The following is a 25,703-nucleotide window of genomic DNA, read 5'->3' on the forward strand; positions in this document are numbered from 1 at the left end:
AGTCTTCCTGGGCAGCAGGCCGCAAGCAGCACGCAGTCCTTATGAGGCCTGTCAGGCCCCCGCCCCAAGCCAGATGGTAAGTGGCAAGAGCAGGGCCCTCAAGCACTCACTCAGGGGAGTCCTCCTGGGCAGCAGGCCGCAAGCCGCACGCAGTCCTTATGAGGCCTGTCAGGCCCCGCCCTAGGCCAGATGGTAAGTGGCAGGAAGGAGCAGGGCCCTCAAGCACTCACTCAGGGAGTCTTCCTGGGCAGCAGGCCGCAAGCAGCACGCAGTCCTTATGAGGCCCCAGGCCCCGCCCCAGGCCAGATGGTAAGTGGCAAGAGCAGGGCCCTCAAGCACTCACTCAGGGGAGTCCTCCTGGGCAGCAGGCCGCAAGCCGCACGCAGTCCTTATGAGGCCCCAGGCCCCGCCCCAGGCCAGATGGTAAGTGGCAGGAAGGAGCAGGGCCCTCAAGCACTCACTCAGGGAGTCTTCCTGGGCAGCAGGCCGCAAGCAGCACGCAGTCCTTATGAGGCCTGTCAGGCCCCGCCCCAGGCCAGATGGTAAGTGGCAAGAGCAGGGCCCTCAAGCACTCACTCAGGGAGTCTTCCTGGGCAGCAGGCCGCAAGCAGCACGCGGTCCTTATGAGGCCTGTCAGGCCCCGCCCCAAGCCAGATGGTAAGTGGCAAGAGCAGGGCCCTCAAGCACTCACTCAGGGGAGTCCTCCTGGGCAGCAGGCCGCAAGCCGCACGCAGTCCTTATGAGGCCTGTCAGGCCCCGCCCCAGGCCAGATGGTAAGTGGCAAGAGCAGGGCCCTCAAGCACTCACTCAGGGAGTCTTCCTGGGCAGCAGGCCGCAAGCAGCACGCAGTCCTTATGAGGCCCCAGGCCCCGCCCCAGGCCAGATGGTAAGTGGCAGGAAGGAGCAGGGCCCTCAAGCACTCACTCAGGGAGTCTTCCTGGGCAGCAGGCCGCAAGCAGCACGCAGTCCTTATGAGGCCTGTCAGGCCCCGCCCCAGGCCAGATGGTAAGTGGCAAGAGCAGGGCCCTCAAGCACTCACTCAGGGAGTCTTCCTGGGCAGCAGGCCGCAAGCAGCACGCAGTCCTTATGAGGCCTGTCAGGCCCCGCCCCAAGCCAGATGGTAAGTGGCAAGAGCAGGGCCCTCAAGCACTCACTCAGGGGAGTCCTCCTGGGCAGCACATACAGATTACAGATTCTTTATTATGTAGTGTCACAGACTCAAGCAAAGCAAAATTGCATAAGTATCAAATATCAGAAAACAGGATCATGTCCTGTTCCGTGTATTGAAACCAGCCTTCCATACCCTCCCTAACCCTCTCTTGCAAAAACCTTCTCTCTTCCACTTCCTGAACAAACCAACTACAGTGGTGCCCCGCAAGACGAATGCCTCGCAAGACAAAAAACCTGCTAGACGAAAGGGTTTTCCGTTTTTGAGTTGCTTCGCAAGACAAATTTCCCTATGGGCTTGCTTCGCAAGACGAAAATGTCTTGCGAGTCTTGCGATTTTTTTCGCTCCCCCCCCTTTTCTAAGCCGCTAATAGCCTTTTAGCCACTAAGCCGCTAAGCCTTTAATAGCCGCTAATAGGGTTGCTTCGCAACACGAAAAAACTGCTAGACGAAGAGACCCGTGGAACGGATTATTTTCGTCTTGCGAGGCACCACTGTACCTTTAATACTGTGCTTCCAAACCATAATTTGTAATCATAGTTTGAAGTGGTAAGATAAACAATAAGATGAAAACATATGAGGGTTCTTACCAGTAAGGAGGAATGGGGAAAGTGGTTGCTTCCAAAGTACCAACATCTTCTTCATAGACTGATTATCATGTCTTACAATGCTGCTGTGGAAAAGGGTACTGGTGGTGATGGGTATAAAAACAGGAAAATACAAATAATTATGGATGCATATCTATATGAAAAAATCCACATTAACTATACATATTCATAAACCGAGCTACAAATCATTATCTTCCTCTGGATTACTGTATAATATTTACCTACTCCTGCTTTACCTTACCTACTCCAGATGATGGGCAAGTTATAAATCTTTTTAGAATTTAAATAAATAAATCACGCAATGTGTATTTCATCTTTCTTGACTGGCAGGTTCAGGGCTGCACTTCATTATTTTTAGCCCACTTTTTCCTGTTTCTGCAGGCTTTCCAAAATCTGCTTTTACTGAGGACAAATTTAGCAGTAAAGAAATACAGGAAGCCGCACCTGAAGCCCTGACCTTTGCAACCTCTTCTATCTTGAGGCCGGCAGCAGAGTTCATGGGCATTTTAAACCCATCAACCTTGATGTGTATGGAAAATCTAGAGTCGGGAGGAGGAAAGTACATTACTGTGGCCAAGTGAACACCCTCTTGTTAACCCTGAGAGGTTCTGCAGTGTAATCACATCAGAGAACATGAGACCTTACAAGCTGGAAACTATCACACTAAAGCAAATTCAAGCCAATGGCCTAAGCCTACTCCTAATTAAAGTATTTGAATTAAGATTTGCTCCCTATGGAATTTATTTTCAAGTTTTCTATGTTGCACAACACTGTATGGGAGTCGCTGAGAATCAAGGCTTGTCATTACAGACTTGCTCCAGGTACAGTTCCTTGATTATGACAGGTAGGTGAAACTCAGGAACTGTGTTTTATGATGAATAGCAAAATGCTTCTCATCATACCAGGTGAGGGAATGCATGGGAGAGAGAACAGGTACCCTATTGAAATCCTCCACTACCACACTGGTATGGATGAGAAGGAACACTGGAGGAGCACTGTTGGATCAGACAAAAAGCCCCTCTAGTAGTCCAGCATCCTGTTTTCACAATGATCAACCAGATGCACCCAAAAAAACCCCACAAGCAGAACTCAAGGGCTAAACCACTCTTCCCACTTGGAATTCCCAGCAACTGGCATACAGAGACGTACTGCTTCTGACACTGGGTATAGTATATAACCATCAATAGACAAATGTGTGAAAAATAAGGCTAACTTCCACTGAAAGCCATCCAATGTGGCGGCCATCTTGTGGCAGCAAATTCCAGTTAATTATGCACTGTGTGAAGAAATGGATCTCTGCAGAGACATGTGGCAATCTGCAAATGTACACAAATGTGTGCAGTGATTTAGTATTCACTATATGTGTGATTAGGGTGGGGAAGATGCCCTCGGGGACCCATTAAGATAGGGTTAAACCAAACCCTTGCTATTTGTGACACACACACACCCTGCCAGAGTTTGAGGCATATCCCAGATTGCTTACTTTGGCTCACAAAATTTAATGGGGGTCACTGGGTACAACGTCATTGGTTCTATTTTATGGTCACATTTCAGAATCCTGACATTTGTTCACCTGCACTGAAAACTATGCCACTAATACAATTACAAATTGTGAATGAAATTAGGCAGAGTCACTTGCCCAAGACCACTCAGTAAAGTCCAAAGCTGAACCTCGATATGAGCCCAGATCTCTTAGCACCAAGCACAGCTCTCTACACTGACTGATTAAAACTGTTTCTCATCTTGTTGCTGCTGGCATCCATCTGTCTCAGGAGACAATGGAGGAGTGTGCCTTTTGGGGGTGAAGTCAAACTGCTGGAAGTCAACATACACAAGGCGAAAGCTTCCATCATGAGTTCAATGGATTTCAACAGCTGCATATATTTCAGCTGTTAATAAGAGGTGTCTCTGAGGCACTACTGAAAAGCTTTGAATAGGAGCTCTTCCTCTTCCCAATAGCTAGTTGGGCCTGCAGATAAAGCCTCCACAGAGGAAGATCAGAATGTTCCAGACTTACTGGAGTTGGCTGCCTGGGAGCCAGTTCATATTACAGTCCTTAGGACCAAATGAAGTGCGATGACAGAACTGTGCATTTAGTTATAATTTATATCTCACCTTTCTACTGACGCTGTACTCAAGACAGCCCACATTTTAAAGAATAAACTGGTGACAAGGGCCAGGCTCCCTTGGGCAGCTAACACCTTCCTCCTCACCCTCGCCTGCACCTGTGGTGCTCTGCCTAGAGAGGCTTGCCTGGTGAGCCACATTACTCTTTTGGCACCAGGCAAAGACTGTCTTGTTCTCCCAGACCCTTTAATGTATTTTATCTTTTAAGCTCTTTGAGGGTTTTCAGTATATTTCCCCCCTTTTCCTTTTTGTTTTTCTTTGTCCTACCTAAAAGGTAGTGGAATAAGTAATGTGCATTGAATTTTTTGTCATATGAGCTTTATTGTATTTTTAATATTTTGTTGGAAGCTGCCCAGAGTGGCTGGGGAAACCCAGCCAGATGGGCGGGGTATAAATAATAAATTTATTATTATTCTGAAAAATATAATAATGATGATGATGATGATATATCATCACTGATATTATTTTAATATTTAATATCGTTTAGTTTTTATAATAGAGTAAATTGGTCATTCTTAACTTTTGTATGCAAGTTGAATTAAGTTGATATGTAAATAGGACAGTCATTTGATTTAGGCTGAAATGGATTTTATGGCTGGAATTATTAATACACTAATGCTCCCCCCAACCCTGCACTTTCTGAAACCACGGTTTGAACATGGCTTGTTTTAAACTAACCATAGCTTATGTTAATCAGTTTGCCTGTTCTGACAAAATTACAAACTGTGGTGAACCAAAAGCAAAAGCTTCCAAACTCCTCCTTCCAGCTGCGCAGAAAGAGAGGAGCAGGCTCATCAATGCAGGGCTAAACCATGTTTTAGCATTGTGTTAATCCTGCTTTAGGTGCAAGCATAGCACAGTTGGCTTTCTCTCATCTGCACATATTGCTCAAGAGCCTCTTTCTTGTAAGTTCTACCTGAAGGTTGAAATGAAGAGGGAGTAACTAATTCAGTATCCTGAGGAAGTTCATGGAGGTTGATGAGGGGACAGAGAACCCAGTCACCTCTGCTCCCAGTCTCCTGAGATTTTATGGAGATGGAAAGATGAGCAAAGAATGTCTAGCCCCTGTGTGTTCCCAGTGACCTACAGCTAGGGTGGCAGGGAAACATTCAGGAGCCCAAACTTATATATTCCCTGGGACTTGATTGTGTGTATATATGGTAGCAATGGTAAGGTTATTTAGAGTCCAATCTTCACACTATAAATGGAGAGTAATTCAGATCAGAGTTCCACAGAGTTCTCTTCTGTCCTCTGTGACTCGAGTGGGAAAGCACATGCAAGGCACTGAGAACCACAACTCTGTTCGGCAGCTTAAAGGAGTTTGCGAACACCACTAGAAAGGCCCTCCTTTCCCTTTTTGTTCATATTTTACAACATACTGTCGCTGAACACAGGCATTATGGCTAGCAACTGTTGACAGACTCATCTCTTGTGAAATTAAACTACGGATGAAAGAAACTACTTCTGAGAGATAATAATATATGCACAGAGTAAGAAATTTAAAGACTTAACTTAAAAAACATGCACACAATTCAATTCCAAAAGTAATTTCCTTTGCATATATTAACTATTTGCCATCACAAATACACTGTGAAATTATATGTGTGTTTGCCAAAAAAATAAAGCCCACTGAGTTGAACATGGCTTACTCTCAAGAATAGGTGCCTAGGATTGCCACCAAAATTTCAATATTACAGTGCAATTCTAACCATGTTAATTCCAATAGCCCCATTTAATTTAGTGGGACTTACTTCTGAGTTAACACTCTTATGAATACACCTGGAGGCTGAAGTCCTACACCCACTTACTTGAGAATAAGTCCCATTCAACTCAGTGGAGCTGCCCTCAAAGTGAACTATACATAGGGATGGGATCAGCATGTTAAGGATTGCAGTGGTAACTTACAGACTTTAAGGGCTTTTAAAAATCAGTTTGCACTGGCATAACATGCAAAGCCCAGAGCTAAAACAGGATGGGTAAAAATTCTTGATGCCAGTCAAACAGGTACAGTTGGTTAGGAATACAAAACAAGTCTAATATGCTTACAAAGGCCCCTCAAGAGCATCTATTTCTCCTGATGCAACACTTTGTAATGTTTTCCCATTGCAAATTCAGTGCCAGGTGATTTTGATACGGAGAGTTACTGAGTTCTAGTTTTATTTAATGCTAGAAGGAAAGTTTTGTGTTGCATTATTTTATCATATCTGTCATTGTTTTTTGATTCCCAAATTTTGTTTTTAACACTATTTTATTTTTCGCTTCTCTGAGCCACCCAGAGAGACCGTTTGGGTGGGTGGCTTAATAAAATCAATAATGATAATAATGTGGATAGGCCATTTCCCCCAAATCCTCCAAGTTGAGCTAGGGCCCAACAGGCACACACTGCAAGGGGGGCAGTGAACTGACCACTTGGCTAGGGCTTCCTTTGCACCAGAAGGGGAACGCAAGGTCCCTGTAACAAAGCCTTGAATATCTGTAAGTAGAGCAGCCCTCCCCTGCCTCCATTTTCCTCCATTCCCTGCTTCCCACATCCCTCTTATTTTCTACTACATTGTAAGCACCTCAGGGCAGAGACCCCCCATTCTCTCACATTTTGGGAAAGCACCATGGATGGCACTAGAGAGAAATAAGAGAAGACAAGGACTCCAGCAGCAATACAGGCAGTTAAGAGCAGGCTTAAGTGCCCCTGAGCACAGGCAGAGTGCATTTCCCTCACCACACAAGAAAGCAAATGCCAAACTTTAAACTTCAGGCAGTTTCCTAATGCTTTGCTGCTGCTCTTCACAATCCTTGTCCTGAAGTGCGATCTCCCACCTTCACACCAGGGTACAACAGATCAACTTAGAATTAAAACTTTATAGGGAGGCTGTGTACACACTATACATTTAAAAGCAGCTTTTAAGCTCATCCCAGGCCCTCGCACCACACAAGAAACCTGGGACCCTGTCGTTTACCCCTCACAGAACTCCAATTCCCAGCACCCTTATCAAACTACAGTTCCCAGGATTTGGGGAGTATATACATGTACTGGGGGGGGGGGGGTTGTGGTGTTTTTTTTTTACCAGCAAGCCGTATATAAATTAATTAACTAATAAAAATAAGCAAGTGGTGTGTACCGGGCCTGAGGAGTATTATCCAGCCTTTAATCATACTCAAGTCCATGCCTATGAATTTCAGCGGCTCTACTCCGAGTAGGGCGCAACCCTGAATATCGTTAATGACACATTGGTTTGTTTCACGTTTAGACTTGTTCTAAATTTTAAACTGTTTAATTTCTCGCCGAGATCCGCTGGGCCATAAATTTGAGGGCGACAAGAACCTGCACACCGCTTTGGCAATCCTTGTGCACACAAATTCCCCTGGAGGGAGACATAAAAAGGCGACTGCAGACCCCGCTGAAATAGGATGCCCCCCATTAACTCCAGTACGTCTCCTCTGAGTAGGACTGAGGTGAGGGGTTGGGGAGACACCCCCCCCTCAGGGGTCCTCGGAGGCGGGAATCCGCCGCCTGGCCAAGGGCCACCCGCCACCTGCATGGCGAGGCACGGAGCACGCGCTGCGCCCCCTGCGCCTCACGCCCCGCTATGTCTGCCTGTCTCCCCCCCACCTCCCTCACCCTCGAGGGCCAGCCCCTTCCTCCGAAACCATCCCGCCTCCCTCTCCCTCACGCCTCGCCGCCGCTAGGACTGCCGCGCGGTACCTGCCGCTCGCCCTGGCGCACGCCACCCTCAGAGCCCCTGCCGCCGCCGCCGCCGCCGCCATCTTGGCCCTGCTGCTGCTCTCTCGTTCGGTGGAGGGAGAAGTCGCCCCGCCGCGCGGCTGCTCTCTGCTCGTTTGCCGCGCCGCCGGGGCTGAGGGAAGGAGGGAGGGAGCGAGCGACTGGGCGGGCACAGCTGGAGAGCACGAGCCAGCGAGGCGGGCCTCGGGCCGGAGGATGAGGAGGAGGAGGAGCCGCCGGTTCTCTGAGGCGCTGGGTTAGGTCGCAGCGCCTCAGCCGCCTCGCCTCAGCGGGGCTTGAGGGAAGCCCGGGAGCTTCTTGGGATTCCTCTCTCACGCAGGAAAAAGCATAATAATAATAATAATGATGCCGCAAAACGTCTCCAAGGCGTCTCACGCGCACATTTGCAAACAGCCATCAATAAATCAATGCCAGATAGTTTATCCGGTTCTGGAGCGACTAGCATCAGGGCAGCCACGCCGCTGTTAACAGTGATGCGTTTGCTTTGTTGGAAAGTTACATTTCGGTTTATTCGTCTTCATTCTGCATAAGTTTTGGGGAGCTACTGTGTGGAACAATAATTCGTAATAAAAAAAAATAAAAGTAACCATCAGGTTGGGGGGGGGGAGGCCCCCACGCACATACAGAGAACAGCAATGATAATCCATATTCCCTTAAATGGCTAGGAGGTGAGATGCATAATGACAGAGCACAGAAAGGGTTCACTACTGTACTGATCCACACCATACATTTAAAGTACATGGCTTCCCCCCAAGTAATCCTGGGAGCTCTTGTTTGTTCATGGTGCTGGTAATTGTAGTTCTGTGAGGGGTAAACTCAATTTCCCAGGATTCTTTGGGGGAAGCCAGGTGTGGATGTGGCAGGTGTTAATGCCAGCAGCAGGCAGGCCTCACTAGGGAGATCATTCCATTGAGCTTATACATCTCGCCTTATTTACATTTATTAAACAAAGCTTTATTTCAAGGAGCTCAGGTTAGCATAAGTGGTTCATCTCCACCCTCTCTTTATCCTCACAAGCCTGTAAGGTAGAAATGGTCAGAGGCAACGAGTAGCTCAGAGGCACAGTCAGCATCTGGCCAAGCATGGCTTCAACCTGGGCTACCCTGGTCATAGTACAACCATCTTCGTGGTGCAGTTGTCTACACACTGCATACCCTCCAACATGCCACAGAGGGGAAAAGGGGGAATCTGTCTTTCGGGGTCTCACTTTGACACGAGTCAGGTGACTCGCATGGAAGCACAGCCCTCCAAAATGTGTTTTTGGGGAGGCTGCACTCAAAAACAGGACATCCAGGGATCAGTTGAGTGGTATGTACACAGTTACCTGGGAGTAAGTCACAATAAATTCACTTCTGAATAAAGACAGGTCTCGCTATATAAACACAATGCATTCTCGGGAAGTCAGGCAAGCGTTTGCATAACGAGTCAACACTTTCCATTGCTTCCAAAATGATGGGCGAAACCAGGAAAACCCTCTGAAACTGCAAAAGGCAAACAAATGCTCTCTTTGTCCGATCTCTCCCCATCCATCCCTCCCTCCTACCATGTGAATCTGCTGCTGTGGAACAGCAAAACACAAAAAAGTAAGGCTGCTTATTTGTTTACAGTAATGCATGCAAGTCTGGCTGTTTGGATATCCGAATCTGCGGTGCATATTTTTTTTGGGGTACAAATTCCTCATGTTTGGATCAGTGAATTTTTGTATAGTGAGTGTTTGGATAGCAGGACTTGTGTGTGTGTATTTATATAGGATTGCATTGTAAATCAACTTTCCCAATCTGGTACCCTCCAGATGTTTTGAACATCATCAGCTCCAGTCAACATAGCTGCCCAGTGATGTCCCTGGGGCTTATGAGAGTTGTATTCTAAAACATCTACAAAGCACCAGGTTGGCAAAAGTTCTAACCACTATACTACACCACACCAGCAGTCTTTCTGTCACACACTCTCAGGGAAGCTAACAGTAAAAACATCATAATATTAACAATAAGAAAAGTATTGCCTTAATTTAGATTTATTAATTACTTAGTTCAGATCTCATCTCTCCTATGAACTCAGGTGAACCACCTGCAATCCAGGAGGGGATGTGTGTATAGTGAGGATCCCTGAGTGCAGGCCTTTTTCCAACTGGCTTATGCAGGCAGGGCCCTGACTGACTCCAGCTACAAAAGCTGAGGTTGTTGAACAGACTCTTGGGCAGGGGTGTGGTTTCAGTTTTTGGTTGGGAGGGGATTGCTGCTGTTGGTTTATTGTATTTTTATTTAAGATCTCATTTATGTTCAGTTTCATGGTATAATTTTTAATGTTTTATTGTTTATATCTACTTTTATTATGTTGTAGCTATGTGTTTTTTCATATTGTAAGTGTCTTGAACTGTGGAAATGTGACATACAGATAAAGTTATGTATGTATGTATGTATGTATCTGGAGAATGCAGGTGAAGGACTCTGAACCTTTATAAAAAAAACTGAGTGACTGAGGGTGTGCAGGTGGGTAGATCACATTCTCTCTCTCTCTCTCTTTCTCTTTTCACTTGACACTTGAAAATCCTCAGAATGCTAGCTCAAATGGAGATTTAAGATTCAATTGCTTCTGTTGAGTGTGAAATGAGGTCTTTAAAGCCCAACACAGTGCTATCTATGACAGATTGCCAGTGTGAGAAGACTGAAAAATGTTATAACTCATCTATTCTCTCTATCTCGCAGACTCGCCAGGCCAACTCTTGACCAAGCCCTGCTAACACTTCCCATCTGTGCCTAAGAATGGGGCCCCTTTCCCCGCCCATCATCCTTACATCCAGTGGATGCTGCTGCTGCTGCTCTCTCTCTCTTTTGTTAATCCTCCCCCAAACCCGAAAATAAATATTTAAGGCAGTGCCAAGACCCCTTGTTTGTTTCAGTCATAGCTCTGGAATCCCTGGTATGAGGCAAGGCAGAGGCTTCAGTGTGTGGAGGCAAACTGGATTTATGCTTTGCATCTTTGGCCATGAAGGCTGCGGCAGCCACTGTGTTCATCCTCCTGACCGCTCTTTCTCTCAGGTCTACAGGTAAGAGTGGCGGCACTGAGGGAGATGAAAAGCAGCCTCCACCCTGAACAATGCTAATTTGCTTTTAAGAGGCAAATGCCAGCAAGCTCCTCCACCATTACACTAGTCTTCTGCTTTATTTTTAATTTAATTTTTAAAATGTTATGTCTTCTTGTTATTGGAATGCTGTGCCAACCACCAGCACCAGTGCTCCTCTCATTATTTATTATTTGTTTGGTAAGCGTTGGGGTGGGGAAGCCGTGTTGTTGGGAACGAAACTAGAAAGAGAGGGGTTCATGGGGTTGGAGTCCAACAACATCTGGAGGGAGACTGGTTCCCCATCCTTGTTTTGCAGCGTCCCTCTCCCTTACAGGCAATGTGTATCACCTGACTTGTTTCAAAATGTGGTACTCCTGCTTTCAGGTGGGGACTCCTGCTCATTCTGCCACGTGGGGCCTTGACTTCTTCCCCCAAAACCTGTCCTGATGCCTCTGCCATTCATCAATGATGCGCAGACTGCATAGCATGTTTTTGTTTTGTTTTTCAAATAGGGACCAGCCGTGTCTGCTCCTCAACTTTCTTCATTGCTTACCTTCAAGGTTCTCAGTTTCTACCCTATTCATAACATTGCCTGCTCTTTCTGTTCCTGCAGGGAAGAAGTTCCGATGGTGCACCCTTTCTGACCTGGAGCAGAGGAAGTGCTCAGAGCTATCTAAAGTGCTTCTGGCAGTGTTGCCTCCTGCCACGGTCAACGCCTTTGCCAGGGTTTCCTGCATCAGAGCTCACAACACTTACGACTGCATTGACAAGATCAGAGTGAGTACCCAGAAATTCCAGAGGTTTCTTCTACCTCCACAGTCGAAGCAGGCATCAGTGCTTTCGAATGCCTGGAAACCACAGGAGGGGAGAGTGCTGTTTCGCTCACGCCCTTATTGTCAGCTTCCCTTTAGGACATCTGATCAGCCACTGAGAGAACAGAATGGTGGGCTTGCTGGTTCTGATGTCTTTTGGGCATTTTGGACTACAAATCCCATGAGGCCCAGCCATCATGGCTGTATGCTCCTGAGGCTTATTGGAGTTGCATTCCAAAGCATCCTGAGGGCACCAGGTTGTTGATGGTGGGAATCAAGGGTATGTGGGGTGATTGCCTTGGGTGCATTTTTCTGGCAGGCACAGTGCGCTGCTCACGCTGCCTCCCCCCCCCCCCCGAGCCAGCCCGCCCTGCGCCAATCTGATCAGATCCCAGCCTCGCCAAGTGGCTTGGGGAGGGCAGCGTGAGGAGGGCGCAACAGCCATGTGCCCTTCGATTCCAGACCCTCAAGGGTGAGGCTGTGATTGAAGGGCAGATGGCACCCTTCTCATGCCACTCTCCCTGAGCCTCGCAAAGTGGCTCAGGGATGGTATTACTCCGGCAATTTCAGTGGCGAGGGCTGAGCTGGTGCACAGCGGACTCCGTTCGCTGCGCATGCCCCGGGCACCATACAAGCACGCTCCACCGCTGGTGAGAATGAAGAGTCGCACATTAATTGTGGGGTTAGCTGAGCACAGCATCTGTTCAGGGTGGAAGCGGTGTTGCCCCAGGCAAATTACTGCAATTATTGTGGCAGGTTTTCATGCTTAATATGCGAGAGATTACAGCCCATTTATTGCTACATACGTACTTATTAAATCCTAACCAGAGGAAATTCTGCCATGACTAGAGGCAGGATGTTAGCCAATAATCCCAGGAAGTGTTGGGAAAAGTCTGCCTGACTAGAATAACTTGTACTGAAGATATTCAGAAGCTTGTTTTAAATACTATTTCTCATTCTTAATTAGGTGAACAAAGCTGATGCTGTCTCCTTGGATGCTGGAGATGTGTATTCGGCTGTGAAGCTTTATGGCCTGAGTGTGGTGGCAAAGGAGATCTATATGGAAGGTCAGTGACCATACCCCCAGGGCTGGTGTCAGCACCCAGCAAATTGATTACAGCTTATAGAAATGTAAAGAGCCTGCCCAGCCAAGCCTTGAGTCCAGCACAATCCCTGGTGTACCTAGGTTGGCAATGGAGGTCAAGGGTCATGGAAGTGTTCCAAGCAGTGTGCTATGGAGGGAGGCCCGCTCCCTTGGCTCTGGGGTTTTACTATGGGATAGATGCTCCTCAGGGTCCACATGCCATCATTGGCATCAAAATGTCTGTCCATACCCTGCCCCCCAACTTAATCTGGGATCTAATCTTTCCAGCAGAAAATCAATAATTTACAAAACAAAACTGATGCCAATAGCCCAACTGTAAATTAAACTGCCATCTGGAAGTACTGTAAAGATTTCTTTAACAGAACTGGCCCTGCTTTTTCCACACAGAGACATTGCTTTGATCTGTGATAAACTGAGAGCATATCAACATAACACAGACTTAACTGGCTCAACCAGGGTGCCAACTTGAATAAAATATGGGGAGGGAGGTAAGGCAAGCCCCATCCTGCGTATTCAATCACATGATGTGGTGAACACAATCATTTGAATGGCAATGCCCATTAGCTTTGGGGTGGACAACCCCCCTCAGATGCTTTATTGGTGGGGCAAAGCCCCGTCGGCCCCTAGGAGTTGGCTCCTCTGGGCTCAACCATCATTCCTTCTCCCTAGGAAATCTTGAGAACACGAAGGAAGCCTTAGTGCAGTATAGCCGTTTCCAACCTGGTGCCCTTCTGATGTTGTGGACTACAGCTCCCATCAGCCCCAGTCAGCATGTCTCTATGATGAAAGTTGTGATCCAAAACAACTGGAGGGCATGCAGTTGAGGAAGGCTGTTCTGTTCACACAAAGATCTCTCAGTGTTCATTAACATGGTTCCTTCTGTACCTTTTTTATCACTAGGTAACTGTGTGTTTGCTGTAGCTGTGGCCAGACGAGGAACGCTGGATATCCAAAGGCTAAAAGGGAGTCGCAGTTGCCACAATGGAGCCAGGTGGACCTCTGGTTGGAACATCCCTTTGGGCTTCCTTCTGGTTAGGAATGACCTCGTATGGGATGAAGACCAGCCCCTCAGCCACAGTGAGTGCACAGTGAAAGATCAGATGCATAGCCTTGTACCAAAGGTCTGCAACCGATTGGAATTTGAGGGGAAGGGCAATGTGCAAAGCACCTACCATAGGTCCCAAGTCCTTCTACTCGTATTGGGACCACTTCTGCCACATGACGTCCTCTTTAGTCCCACTGGTTTGAGCAGGAGAAATGCCAGAGCATGTTACTGAAACCAAAAGAGCACCAAACTGCTTAACTGTTTTAAGGCTGGACGATACCCAGGATGTTACGTGTCAAAGAAAAGCAAACTGCACCTGAGAATTTATCATGACATGCACAAAGTGTCCTCACAATGTATTCTCATACCCATCTGTGCCCACAAAACATAAACACGTGATGAGATCCTGAGACAGGTTCTCAGATCCTGTTTGGCCAGAGCTTTTTTTCAGGGAGAGCTGCAAACCAATTTGACAACACCCAAAGGAAGCACCTGTTGTCATTGCGTTGCCTGGTAAAGTGCTCCCTTCCTGTTTTTGTTTTTTGATCCAGATCATTATGAGGCATCTTTAATTTCAAAAGGATTAAGTCTGTCAACCAGTTCAAGAAATTTAGTTGGCTAATTATCTTGTCTTTTACCAGTTAAGTTTCAATAAACCCACATTTTACCAAAACTTCAATATAGGAAAAGAAAGTGCAATATAATTTACAATTAATTAAAAATGAATGATTAAACAGAAGCTACTATTCATTGTTTCCTGCCAACCTAGCAGTTCGAAAGCACGTCAAAGTGCAAGTAGATAAATAGGTACCGCTCCAGTGGGAAGGTAAATGGCGTTTCCGTGCACTGCTCTGGTTCTCCAGAAGCGGCTTAGTCATGTTGACCACATGACCCAGAAGCTGTACGCCAGCTCCCTCGGCCAATAAAGCGAGATGAGCGCCGCAACCCCAGAGTCGGCCACGACTGGACCTAATGGTCAGGGGTCCCTTTACCTTTACCATTCATTGTTAGCTACAAACATATTATTGATTAATTTCTTTTTCATTCACCGCTGCAGAAAGAGACCAGATCCCAAAGTAGCCTAAGTAAAACAAGCACCTACATTCTTAACTTGCAGCCCAGGTGATGAACTATCACCTTGCCATTGAGACATTAAACTCCTAATTCTAATTTAAAAAATAGATGAAGACTGGGGTCTGACTCTTGAAAATGTTTGGTTACAGCATTAACATACAGTATTATGTCTGCTCAAAAGTTTGCCCCATTGAGTTCAATGGAATGTCTTCAAAGGTTATAGATTTGTTTTATATAGTTATATAGGTATAGGTATAGATTTGCAACCTCAGGCTGCAGTCCTGTACCTAGAATGAAGTCCCAATGAACTCAGAGGGGCCTACTTCTAAGTAGCCATACTTAGGAATACAACATAGTGGGTACATTTCTGTGTGTGCTTACCTGAGAATTACCTCTGTTGCTGGAGGCAGTATGCCTTTGAATTTGCTGGGAATCACAAGTGGGGAGAGAGCACTGCTGCTGCACCCAGGTTCTGCTTGTGAGCCAGAGGCACCTGGTTGGCTATTTGAGAAGAGAATGTTGGAGTAGATGCGGCTTCTTAGGTCTGACCGAGACGGGCTCTTCTTACATTCTGATCATGCAGAGGTTGAGTCAAGAATCTGTGTTATTTTAGCAGTGCGTTTCCATGAGAATGTCTCCCCTTCTCATTTCTCCAGTCGTCGGTGGTTATTTCAATGCCAGCTGCATCCCCGGCATCGGAGTCGCCTCTCCGCAGCTCTGCTCCCTGTGCCAAGGACAGAAATCCTACATCCAGGACAAGAACCACTTCTGTGAGACCAGCGGTGGCGAACCCTTCTCTGGTTCGGATGGGGCCTTCAGGTGGCCTTGCGCTTGTGCTTGAAGTGCAGGCGGGTGGGGCTGGAGCAGGTGCTGCATGGCCTCCTGTGCTAACACCACTTCAATCTGTGTGCAGGTGCTTGAAGAATGGGGTGGCAGATGTTGCTTTCCTGGATCACCTGGCCATCATGAATGCCACAGGTAAACTTCTTGCTCGGAGACTCTCATCTTAACATCTGCCCTGGAGATGTACAGCAGCCCGATGTTAAATTCTCTCACTCCAGCTTCTCTCGATATGCCATTCGTTCTTTTCCCCTCCCCTTGTTCAGAGTCAGAACAAGAAGAATATGAGTTGCTGTGTCCTGACGGGTCCACAGCTCCCCTGACTGCTTACGCTGCCTGCAATCTGGGCCGAGGGCCAGGACGGGCCATTGTCACGCGCCACAACTTCAAGAAGATCGCCAAGAAGTTTCTCACTGTCATTCAGGTATTTCTTCGCCAACACAAGGAGGGGTACAGCAGGGCTCATGCCCGAGGTCTCATTGACACAGAGAGCTACTGAGAGTCCCCAAAAGACTACTCCATTAAAAAAAAAAGTGTTTGACAGACAACAAAATCTGGCTGTTTTGAGTGTTGAAACTGGGTGCTCTAGTTTTTGTGCTCCTGAAAACAGTGTGCCATGCTGGCTGGGGCTGATGGGAGTTGTGGTACAAAACATCTGGAGGGTGCCAGGCTGGTGAAAGCTCTCACCAATTGCATGGCTTGTGGGAGGTGCTAAGCACGTTTTATAGGGTGTTGCAATCATGTCCACACACTCTCTTTCCCTTGAAGATATGTGGCCTCTGGTCTTTTTTTTGGGGGGGGGGGGTGTCTGCTGCTGGCTCACTATATTATCAGCTAAATAATAGCTAGAAAAGAGATGCTGAAGTTATACCAGCATTTGGAAGAAAATAGCAAAGAAGTATGGTTGTGGGTGAGTCATGGCAGATAATTTTTTAAAATCCAATACTGGTGTTACTGCTACTTACCAGGATGGCACTGATACGATAAGGAGGGTGTGTGTCTCTATATGGGAGCACCAGCAGCAGCACTGGATTGGCGGCCACAGTCCCACTGGTGCAGCTGCAAGGCCCTGACCTTGCCGAAATCCCATCCCATCCAGAGAGGCGGCAATGATGCTGGTGTTGGGAAGATAGCTTTGCCCCATCATATGTGCCAATACTGCCTCCAGATGTTGTTGCGGTCCACCTCTCATCCGCTGTAGCCAGCATAGCCAGTCATCCGGAATGATGGGCATTGCAGTCCAACCATACCTGGAGGTTGCCATGTTGGCTGCCCCAGTGGCTTATTTCATCGTCTAGCCACCTCTGCTGGGTAGCCCAAGGCTAGCTGAAACTTGCTCTTGTTCTTAGCACCTCTTTGGAAAGAAGGGAAGAGAGAAGGCCAGATTCGAGCTTTTTGCCTCTGCGCCTTTCAGAGGAAAGAACCTGCTCTTCCACGATGCGACGCACCACTTCCAGCTTGTTGATGAGGAGGCTGAAATCAGCCACGTTCTTGGCCTGGATTATGTTGCTCTGCTGCAGGGCTTGGGCCATGAAGGTGAGAGAGTGCTTCCCTCCCTCATGAAGTCATGGGGAGTCCTGAAAGATCCTATATAGGATCAAAAGAGCCCCGAAGATCCTATATAACACTAGGAGCGTAGCTGGAGGTCAGCCCTTCAGGTATGGGCTCCAGATCGTTTTCTAGGAGTCCCAGGTGTTTCTGGATGCTTAATTGAATTGAGAGGCAGAACTGGGCTGGATGCTGAATTAGGAGTATAAATTAATTCAATGTAGAGATGCTTTGGAGGGCAATGAATAAGAACATAAGGAGAGCCCTGCTGGATCAGGCCAATTGAGGCACGGATAGCCCAGCATCCTGTCCTTGCAGTGGCCAATCAGCTGCCCCAAAGGGAAGCCCAAAAGCCAAAATTGAGTGCAACAGCAGTGCTCCTCCACTTGCAGTTCCCAACCACTGGGCATTATTCAGTGGCACACTGCCTACGAATTTTGGTAATGGAAGGGAAACTGAACTGATTTGGTGTGCAAATTAACTAAAGTATGTATCTGGGATGATCTATATGGGAAACCACCTGGCTCACCTTCTAAAGTTGCTTCTATAATATAAATTAGCATCTGCAGATTTTATGCAAATATCTCTCTGTGAGCCTATGCCTCAGATCTTTGAAGTACTAGCAGCTCGGTTACTAAGTGATGCAATTTGTCCTCCTTCCTATGACAATACCTTCTCCTGCTCCCTCAGGGAGCTCCCTGGCCAACAGCCTGGTCCGCTGGTGTTGTATCAGCAACGCTGAACTCCGCAAATGTGAGGAGTGGGCTCTGAATGTCAGGTCACACCCGCTGGTCTGTGTCCAAGCAAACTCTATGGCCAACTGCATTGAGCTGATCAAGGTGAGTTGCACACATTCTGGGAAGCAAAACGGGTAGCGTTTTCTTTTTACATAAGCAAAAGATACAAATAAATCACCCCATCTCAATAAGGCCCAGATTGACTGGGACAACACAGCCGGATGGGCGGGGTATAAAACTAATATTATCTCCAGTTCCACCTGTTTCCCAGCCTAGACAGACGATGGCTGGGAAAAGACCTCGATTCTGGCAAGAACTCCATGGCTTGCAGGGAAGGGTGTGGCTTTCTTTAACATGCCAATGTCAGACTGTCAACTGTGCACTTTTTCACGGGGCAGAACAATGAGGCAGACGCCGTTACACTGGACGCCACACACGCCTACTTTGCAGGGAGATGCGCACTTGTTCCTGTGGCTGCAGAATGTTATGGTGAGCTGCCTTTTTTAAAAAAAAACACACACCAAACTAACACATTTTAATTGGTTTTTCACTAGAGTGGCAATAAAAAGTAAAACATAAAAAAAATACCTCTAAGCATGCAGGGGGAATATTCTGCAAGCTGCTGCAGATAACCCCAAATGTCAATGGTGTGTAGAATGCCTAATCCGGTGCATGGCAGAGGTGATGTGATGTGATGTGTGTGTGCGCATCTGTTATGGTATGATAAATATTTCTTGCTCATAGCCATAGGGTCATTGCAAACCATAAACATAAAATGTCTTGTTGCCACAAACGCAAGCAGATGTACTTAGTATTAGGATAAAATGAAAGTTAAAATAAATCCTTAAAACATCCTGGAATGACACTTAACTTTAAACCACTCGAATGAATGAATCGCATTTATAGCCTTTATTGCCATCCAATTCAGAGTTCTCACTCCAGTGGCTTTCGTTTTCAGTTCAGCAAAGCTTGCAACCCAGAAGAATTAAAAGAGCACTTTGCTGACTCGTGCGTTGAAGTGCATCACTCTGTGACTTGGCACTTGATGACTGGTAGTTGAGTAGTACAGACAGTATTGTGCTGCTATTTTCTTACATTGACAGGTGATATTGCAATGCTCACAGTGGTGTTCACTCTGTGATTAATCATTTACAAGGCAACAGCTGATGCTGCAATCATCGAGTAATGAGCAGGCATGTACGAAGAATGCGCCTGTGGTCTTTTTCTGTGCCCTTGTCTTCTTAGTGCAAGTTCCTCAGTGCCACAGTGAATTTGTAATGGAGCAAATGGATATTGCAAGGTGGCCTGAAGTTTCTGGGGCCAGAGTGTTCACATGGCATTCCCGACATGGGTATCTCAACTAGAGCATCCTGGGATTCTGGTTTCCAGAGGAATTCTCCCTCGGAGAAAGAAACTGATAGCTCCTGTGTCTGATATGAAAGGCACTTTCCTAAAGGAGCAGTGGCGTAGCGTGGGGGGTGCAGGGGGGGCCAGCCGCACCGGGCGCAACATCTGGGGGCGCTCGCACTCTCAGTGCTAAAATCCACAGGTTAGGGGGCACAAATTACTTGCCTTGCCCCGGGTGCTGACAACCCACGCTACGCCACTGTAAAGGAGACATGAATTGATGTAATTCCCAAACTGACAACCTTCAGATTTTTGGACTACAACTCCCATCATCCCCGGCCATTGACACTGCTGGCTGGGGCTGATGTGAGCTGTAGCCCAAAATATGGGGGCGAGGTCAGGTTGGAGAAGATTGAATCAAATCAATCCATGTTTAGTATTCAGCACCTACCAAGTGGTGTAAGGCATGAGTCTTCTGTTCAGACGTCACTTCTTTATGCTTTTTTGTGTACAGGAGAAGAATGCACTTCAGCTCAGGGAGAAGAGGAAACTGAGAAGCTGGCCCACCTTACAGGTAAAGGGAAGTGTCTGTAATCATAGAATTGTGGATGAGATCCCGAGGGCCATCTAATCCAACCCTCTGCAATGCAGGAATCTAGACTAGATCTTACATGACAGGTGGCCTTCCAAACTCTGCTTAAAAACCTCCAAGGAAGAAGAACCCACCACCTTTCACGCAACGCGAATTGCATCTACTAGACCCTTCCCTTTTTAAAGTCCCTCTAGGATTAGGGGCCCCAGAAGTTTAAGCTTCCTTTGTTTCATAGTAGATCCGCTCCTGCTGCCATGTTCTAATGCCTCCTCATTGCCACACAGCTCTTCCTCCAATTTATGCAGTGGCCCTTGTCAAGAAGAATGCCAAGCATGTGAACATCTACAATCTGGGGAAGAGGCGCTCCTGCCACAGCCACGTATACAGCCCTGGAGGATGGCTCCTCCTTGCCCAGTACACAGTGGGGGCTCAGGAGAATGGCACTGCCAGCTGCAACCTCAGCTCTGGTGAGAATTACAGCAGAATCTACAAAACAAATGGGGACAAATTGATTCAGGAGGAAAGGTGGGAGTGGGTGTGTCAGGGGGTGGTGTTACTAGTTCAGGCTTCCTCAACCTTGGCCCTCCAGATGTTTTGAGACTACAATTCCCATCATTCCTGACTGCTGGTCCTGCTAGCTAGGGATCATGTAGGCCAAAAACATCTGGAGGGCCGAGGTTGAGGAAGCCTGTCCTAGATCTTGATTGAATCAGGATAGAAGCCTAGGCCACTTCCCTTTCTATGTTCCATTTAAGCCTCCTACTTGTTCTAGCCAACACAGTCCCTTCCAGATGCTGTTGGATTACAACTCCCATCAGTCCCAGCAGGCAGCATGGTCAATGATGATGGGAATTGTAGTCCAGCCTCATCTGGAAGGCAACACATTAGCTACGTCTGGTTTAAACATGTGCAGCTGGAAATGGGGCCTACTTTACTGAATATTTCAAACAAGTTCACGACCCGGTACAGGGTGGGCTGGGAAAAAATGTGGTCCTGAGGATTCTGTTAGATTTCCATCAGCCACATGGCCAACCATCAGAGAGGATGGGAGGTGTGATCTAGCAGCATCTGAAAGTCCATAGGTTCCCCATCCCTGTGCTGCTGTGGCCACGGAAATTAAAATAAGCTGCACATTAATGCCTCTCTCTCTATCTGGGGCCTGAATGCTGGTGGGAATTGATACTGCTGAAGTATGAAAATACTGGGCTTGTGGTACAGATTTATCCAGCTTGCGATGCACAAATGTATTTTGAGATAAGCTTACTGTCCCCCCCAAAAAAGGATTTTAATATGTAAATTAAATCAAGGTGATGTGTGCGTCAAGTTATGCATGTGTACAAACTGCATTGCACAGACAAGGTATACAAAGAGGACTCTCTCATTGGCTGCTTCATGTTTTTCACCGCTGAAACAGACACAAACTTTTTTTATGGGTGATTTGCAGAACAATACCTTGGTTTGGAAGTTCTGATTTAGACAATCAGTTCAGCCAAAATGTTCAAGTTAGCAAAACTCATATGCACCGAAAGAGCAGGGGAAGCATCACATAAGCATTCAGAAAAGCAAATGATACCTGGCTGCTGAAAGAGAAATACTGTAAATATAAACAACCATTTACCGCATTTTTCGCTCTATAAGACGCACCAGACCACAAGATGCACCTAGTTTTCGGAGGAGGAAAACAAGAAAAAAATATTCTGAATCTCAGAAGCCAGAACAGCAAGAGGGATCACTGTGCAGTGAAAGCAGCAATCCCTCTTGCTGTTCTGGCTTCTGGGATAGCTGCGCAGCCTGCATTCGCTCCATAAGACGCACACACATTTCCCCTTCCTTTTTAGGAGGGAAAAAGTGAGTCTTATAGAGCAAAAAATGCAGTATATTTACCATGTAGTTTTGCTTTTAAATGTTTTCTGCACAAGCAACAGCAAGCTGAGTAAAATTGGTTATCCTGTTCCTTAGTTTTCTTCGATCATCAGGGAATAATTTCCTCCATTGCTTTTAACCACGCAAGCTTAACTACTGGCCCTTCTCTCCCCCCTGAAAGGTTACGAGGATTACTTCTGGAAGGGGTGCATGCCAGGAGGTGGTGGGAACCTTTGCAAAGTCTGCATTGGGCAAAAGGAGGCGGAGGGAGGAAGGGGATCATCCAGGTGCGCAGCCAATCACAACGAACTCTACTATGGAAACCTGGGTGCCCTCAGGTGAGTCGAAGGATATTGCTTAAAAATGACTGCTGTATACATTATAAGGTTAATGTGACTGATCTGTAGAAAAGACTCTGCTACCTGAAAAAAGAGACAAAGGGTTTTGTAACCAAATAAAATATTTAATAAAAATTATATATTAAAAAAATCTTGACTGACTGCTGCCAAACTCTAAATTCCTTGGTGGCAATCATTAAATGCCAAGTTAAATAGTGGGTTTTATCAGACTACTGTCATGCTCGGAGGAGGAATGGAGAAATCTGTAAATTTTGGCTTCTCTCAGTTTCTCATTTTTCCTCAATCTTAAATTCAGTTTGTCACTTTCCCCACCAGTCTGCGATGTATTTTTTTTAAGTCCTCATGAAAACTAATCAGCATTTTAGTGCTATTTTCTCCTAACCGACACATATTTGTATGTTGCAGGTTTGCCTAATACATACATTTTGCAAGCAGTATTACATAATGTGAGGGGACGCGGGTGGCGCTGTGGGTAAAAGCCTCAGCGCCTAGGGCTTGCCGATCGAAAGGTCGGCGGTTCAAATCCCCGCGGCGGGGTGCGCTCCCGCTGCTCGGTCCCAGCGCCAGCCAACCTAGCAGTTCGAAAGCACCCCCGGGTGCAAGTAGATAAATAGGGACCGCTTATTGGCGGGAAGGTAAACAGCGTTTCCGTGTGCAGCTCTGGCTCGCCAGATGCAGCTTTGTCACGCTGGCCACGTGACCCGGAAGTGTCTGCGGACAGCACTGGCCCCCGGCCTCTTGAGTGAGATGGGCGCACAACCCCAGAGCCTGTCAAGACTGGCCCGTACGGGCAGGGGTACCTTTACCTTTACCTTTATTACATAATGTAATGCATTTGTATAGGTTATTTTCATTAATATATACACTTATGGACACACTTTATATTTGGAGAAGTGCAAATTTCTAAGAATAGCTACATCTTGGTTCATGTATCATTTTTGGAAGTGAAAATCATATTAGTATCAAAATGCAAATTGAGCCAAATTTCCCCACCACCCCTCACTCATAAGGGGCGCACCTATGTAAACAACACTGTAAATGCAGCTTGCAACACAAAAGGGGGGGGGTGATCTCACTGTTTTAAGCCATTCATGTGACTAACTTTTGCTGGATTTGGACCACTCTTCCTTCTTCCAGATGCCTCTTTGGTGATCCCAGTGGAAGAAGTTTTGGTGATGTGGCTTTTTTAGAGCACCATAACCTGCTCCAGAATATTCAGTGTAAGATGATTCTTTCAATCTTTTAAGATTCCAGTAAGGTGCCAAAGTGAATTTTCAACTTAACTTCCCTCCAGATGTTATCACCAGTTAAATAGCCTATCTAATCTAACGTTGTAAGGGAGAACTAGTACTACTGTACTTTTGTTTCTGAGAGTATCGGAACTCTTGGAACTTAACACCTGCATAAAAAAACAATTGTACTGTATTCTTTTGTTCTATTAATTCTTAAGAAATCCTAAGAGATCTTAAAAATGATCAATAGTTCAATGACAGATATCTGGATCTTATTTACAAAGCAAATGGATCTCATGAAGAACTGCTTTGTTTTTGCTCCTTCGCAGACCTGGATAGCTCAGGCTGGGCAAAAGGATGTTCTCCAAGTGACCTTGAACTCCTGTGCCTTGACGGCAGCCGCGCAAATGTGACAGAGTGGAAAGTCTGCAACCTGGGCCTAGTCCCTCCCAATGTAGTTGTGACACGCCCCGTAACTGTAGCAAAGGTCTATGACTTCCTGGTGAAGTCACAGGTCAGTTTGAACGTGTCGAACTGAATGATAAGAGCTTAAGCATTATTTGTGAGAGCTTCCAGCTGTGGATGGTTTAAGTAACACCCAGTTATTGCTGTTTGGCTTTAAGCTGCAAGTGGAAAAGCAACTCTGCATCCAAATAATATTCTGTGGCCTCCTTTGGTGGTGTGATTTTAATTGGGAACATGATCTGGGGGATGGGGGGGGGATTGCATGCCCACCCGCCACTGCTGGACATCCAATTACAATTGCTGCCCCTTGAGGAAAATAAAAGCCATGCTTTTGGAAAACAAGGAGTCAAAATGATAGAGATGATTCCTAGAAGACAGACTAGAGAGGGAAATGGGTGAAGCAATCTGTACAGTCCATAACCAGTCAGAAAAGATATTGAAGTGCTCTATATTGGCATTGCTTGTACTCGTGTTTCCACAGCTTCACCTTTTTCTTTTTTAGGAACAAAGCGTAGGCTTGACCTTTCAGCTCTTTCAATCAAAGGCGTACGGTGAAAGTGACCTGCTCTTTAAAGATGCCACTCGGCATCTCATTCCTACAAGCCACCTGGACTATGAGACAATCCTTGGGGAGCCCTTCTTCCAGCTTGCAGAGTCTGTTTTCAACTGCACACCTGCAGGTAAGTTGGGCTTACCTGGAAGGAGACATATGGCAGGGTCTAAGTTGTGCACCCGACTTGCTCTCTACTGCATTGTACTTGACATGCTTATGAGGGCAAGAATACTGATCCCCTTGCTGGAGAGCTCCTACAGGATCTAGTAATATAGCATGATTTGCTATATTTGTTGGAGAACTCTCAGGTTATTTGATGACTGACAGACATTAAGTTGAATCATGTAAAACCAATGAAACATAATAGAATCCATGCCTGCAAAGCTATTTGAGTAGTCTGGATGTGCTATGCACGTGTTAAATGTCAGCAAGATAGTGCAAATTATGCTCAAATCCGTTGATGCTAGGCAATTTGTGAAAAATTAGAGTTATTATCATCATTAATTGAATTCCTTATCCACCCTTCATGAGGGTTTTTTTTTGGGGGGGGAATTACAGTATATAAAAACATAATGCAATTAAAGCACAACAACCCCACATAACACCCCTGCAAATTGTATTTTGCTTGGTTATTGTAATGGGTTAGGGTAGGAACCATAAAGGGCACAGAGCCCCTTGCTTCAACCCAAGGATATATAGATTTCAGACTATTGTCTGGCTTTGCTAAAAAGATTTCAGCAGCTGTCCAAACACATTCTTGCAGCTGTTAAGGGCTGAAAACGTGTTTTACAGAAAGCAAATTTGAGATTCGGAGGAACCTACATTCTGAGATTGTTTGACACTCTCAGAAAAATACAGCGGGTGTGCGCGGGCACGCACACACACCTCTGCCTAGTGGCATAACTTAGATACATCCCATTTTGGTTTTCAGGCATCCTGGACTTCTGCAAACAAGACACTTGCATCTATTCAGAGCATCACTGATGTTGTTTCCAGGGAAACTCCCAAAACAGAAGTGAGACTGCAGTGGAAGATTTGATGCATTTGCCAGGAAGGCAGAGAATTGCCAGGAGGCTCTGTGGGCTTTATCAGTGGCTGGCTGTTTTCCTTAGGAAACATATGCAAGGTGGGTTTAGTACACTAGCTAATACTAGAATGTCACCCATGTTGGTAGCCAGCCTCCAGTACCACCATGCTTAAGTTTTCCTCAGGCTGTATCTTCAGTTACTCCAAAACATACACTTGCCTAGAAACATTTCACAGCAGCTTACCCCGGAATGACTTGCATAAGATTTACTTGCAGAGCTACTGATATTTAACAACTAGCCACGTGTTTCCCAATCTGATACTCTCCAGGTCTTGTATATCATTGCAAATTTAAATAAAGGCATTGCTATAGAACAAAGAAATCCCTTTAACACACACA

The 25,703-nt window shown here is 46.4% G+C and overlaps 2 protein-coding genes across 7 annotated transcripts in view; one reads left to right on the plus strand and one right to left on the minus strand.

Moving 5' to 3' along the window:
* PISD (phosphatidylserine decarboxylase) overlaps positions 1–7,776 on the minus strand; it is a 43,371-nt gene extending 35,595 nt beyond the window's left edge. Inside the window, exons 1-2 of the mRNA XM_028710093.2 lie at positions 7,603–7,776; positions 1,758–1,855 (exon numbers count right to left, since the gene is read on the minus strand). Coding sequence (XP_028565926.2) covers positions 1,758–1,855; positions 7,603–7,664 — 160 coding nt within the window. The 5' untranslated portion in view covers positions 7,665–7,776. The remainder of the gene's footprint in view (positions 1–1,757; positions 1,856–7,602) is intronic.
* Positions 7,777–7,837: 61 nt separating this feature from the next.
* Positions 7,838–25,699, plus strand: LOC114586507 (ovotransferrin-like). 6 transcript variants are annotated; one of them, XM_028710077.2, is made up of 17 exons: positions 7,838–9,224; positions 10,347–11,482; positions 12,485–12,584; positions 13,523–13,699; positions 15,398–15,560; positions 15,655–15,719; positions 15,848–16,005; positions 16,931–17,117; positions 17,820–17,968; positions 18,265–18,355; positions 19,728–19,787; positions 20,090–20,272; positions 21,850–22,006; positions 23,165–23,247; positions 23,589–23,773; positions 24,227–24,404; positions 25,209–25,699. In XM_028710077.2, the coding sequence occupies exons 2-17, from the start codon at positions 11,171–11,173 to the stop codon at positions 25,259–25,261; spliced, it is 2,301 nt and encodes a 766-aa protein (XP_028565910.2). In that variant the 5' UTR covers positions 7,838–9,224; positions 10,347–11,170; the 3' UTR covers positions 25,262–25,699. The 6 variants fall into 6 exon arrangements, with proteins under 6 accessions (XP_028565910.2, XP_028565913.2, XP_028565911.2 ...); XM_028710080.2 differs by having other exon boundaries at positions 11,319–11,482; XM_028710081.2 differs by lacking the exon at positions 7,838–9,224 and having other exon boundaries at positions 10,208–10,687; positions 11,319–11,482.
* The last annotated feature ends 4 nt before the right edge of the window (positions 25,700–25,703 follow it).

The sequence above is a fragment of the Podarcis muralis genome, chromosome 16, assembly GCF_964188315.1.
Source record: "Podarcis muralis chromosome 16, rPodMur119.hap1.1, whole genome shotgun sequence".
In the NCBI taxonomy this organism is placed as follows: domain Eukaryota; kingdom Metazoa; phylum Chordata; class Lepidosauria; order Squamata; family Lacertidae; genus Podarcis; species Podarcis muralis.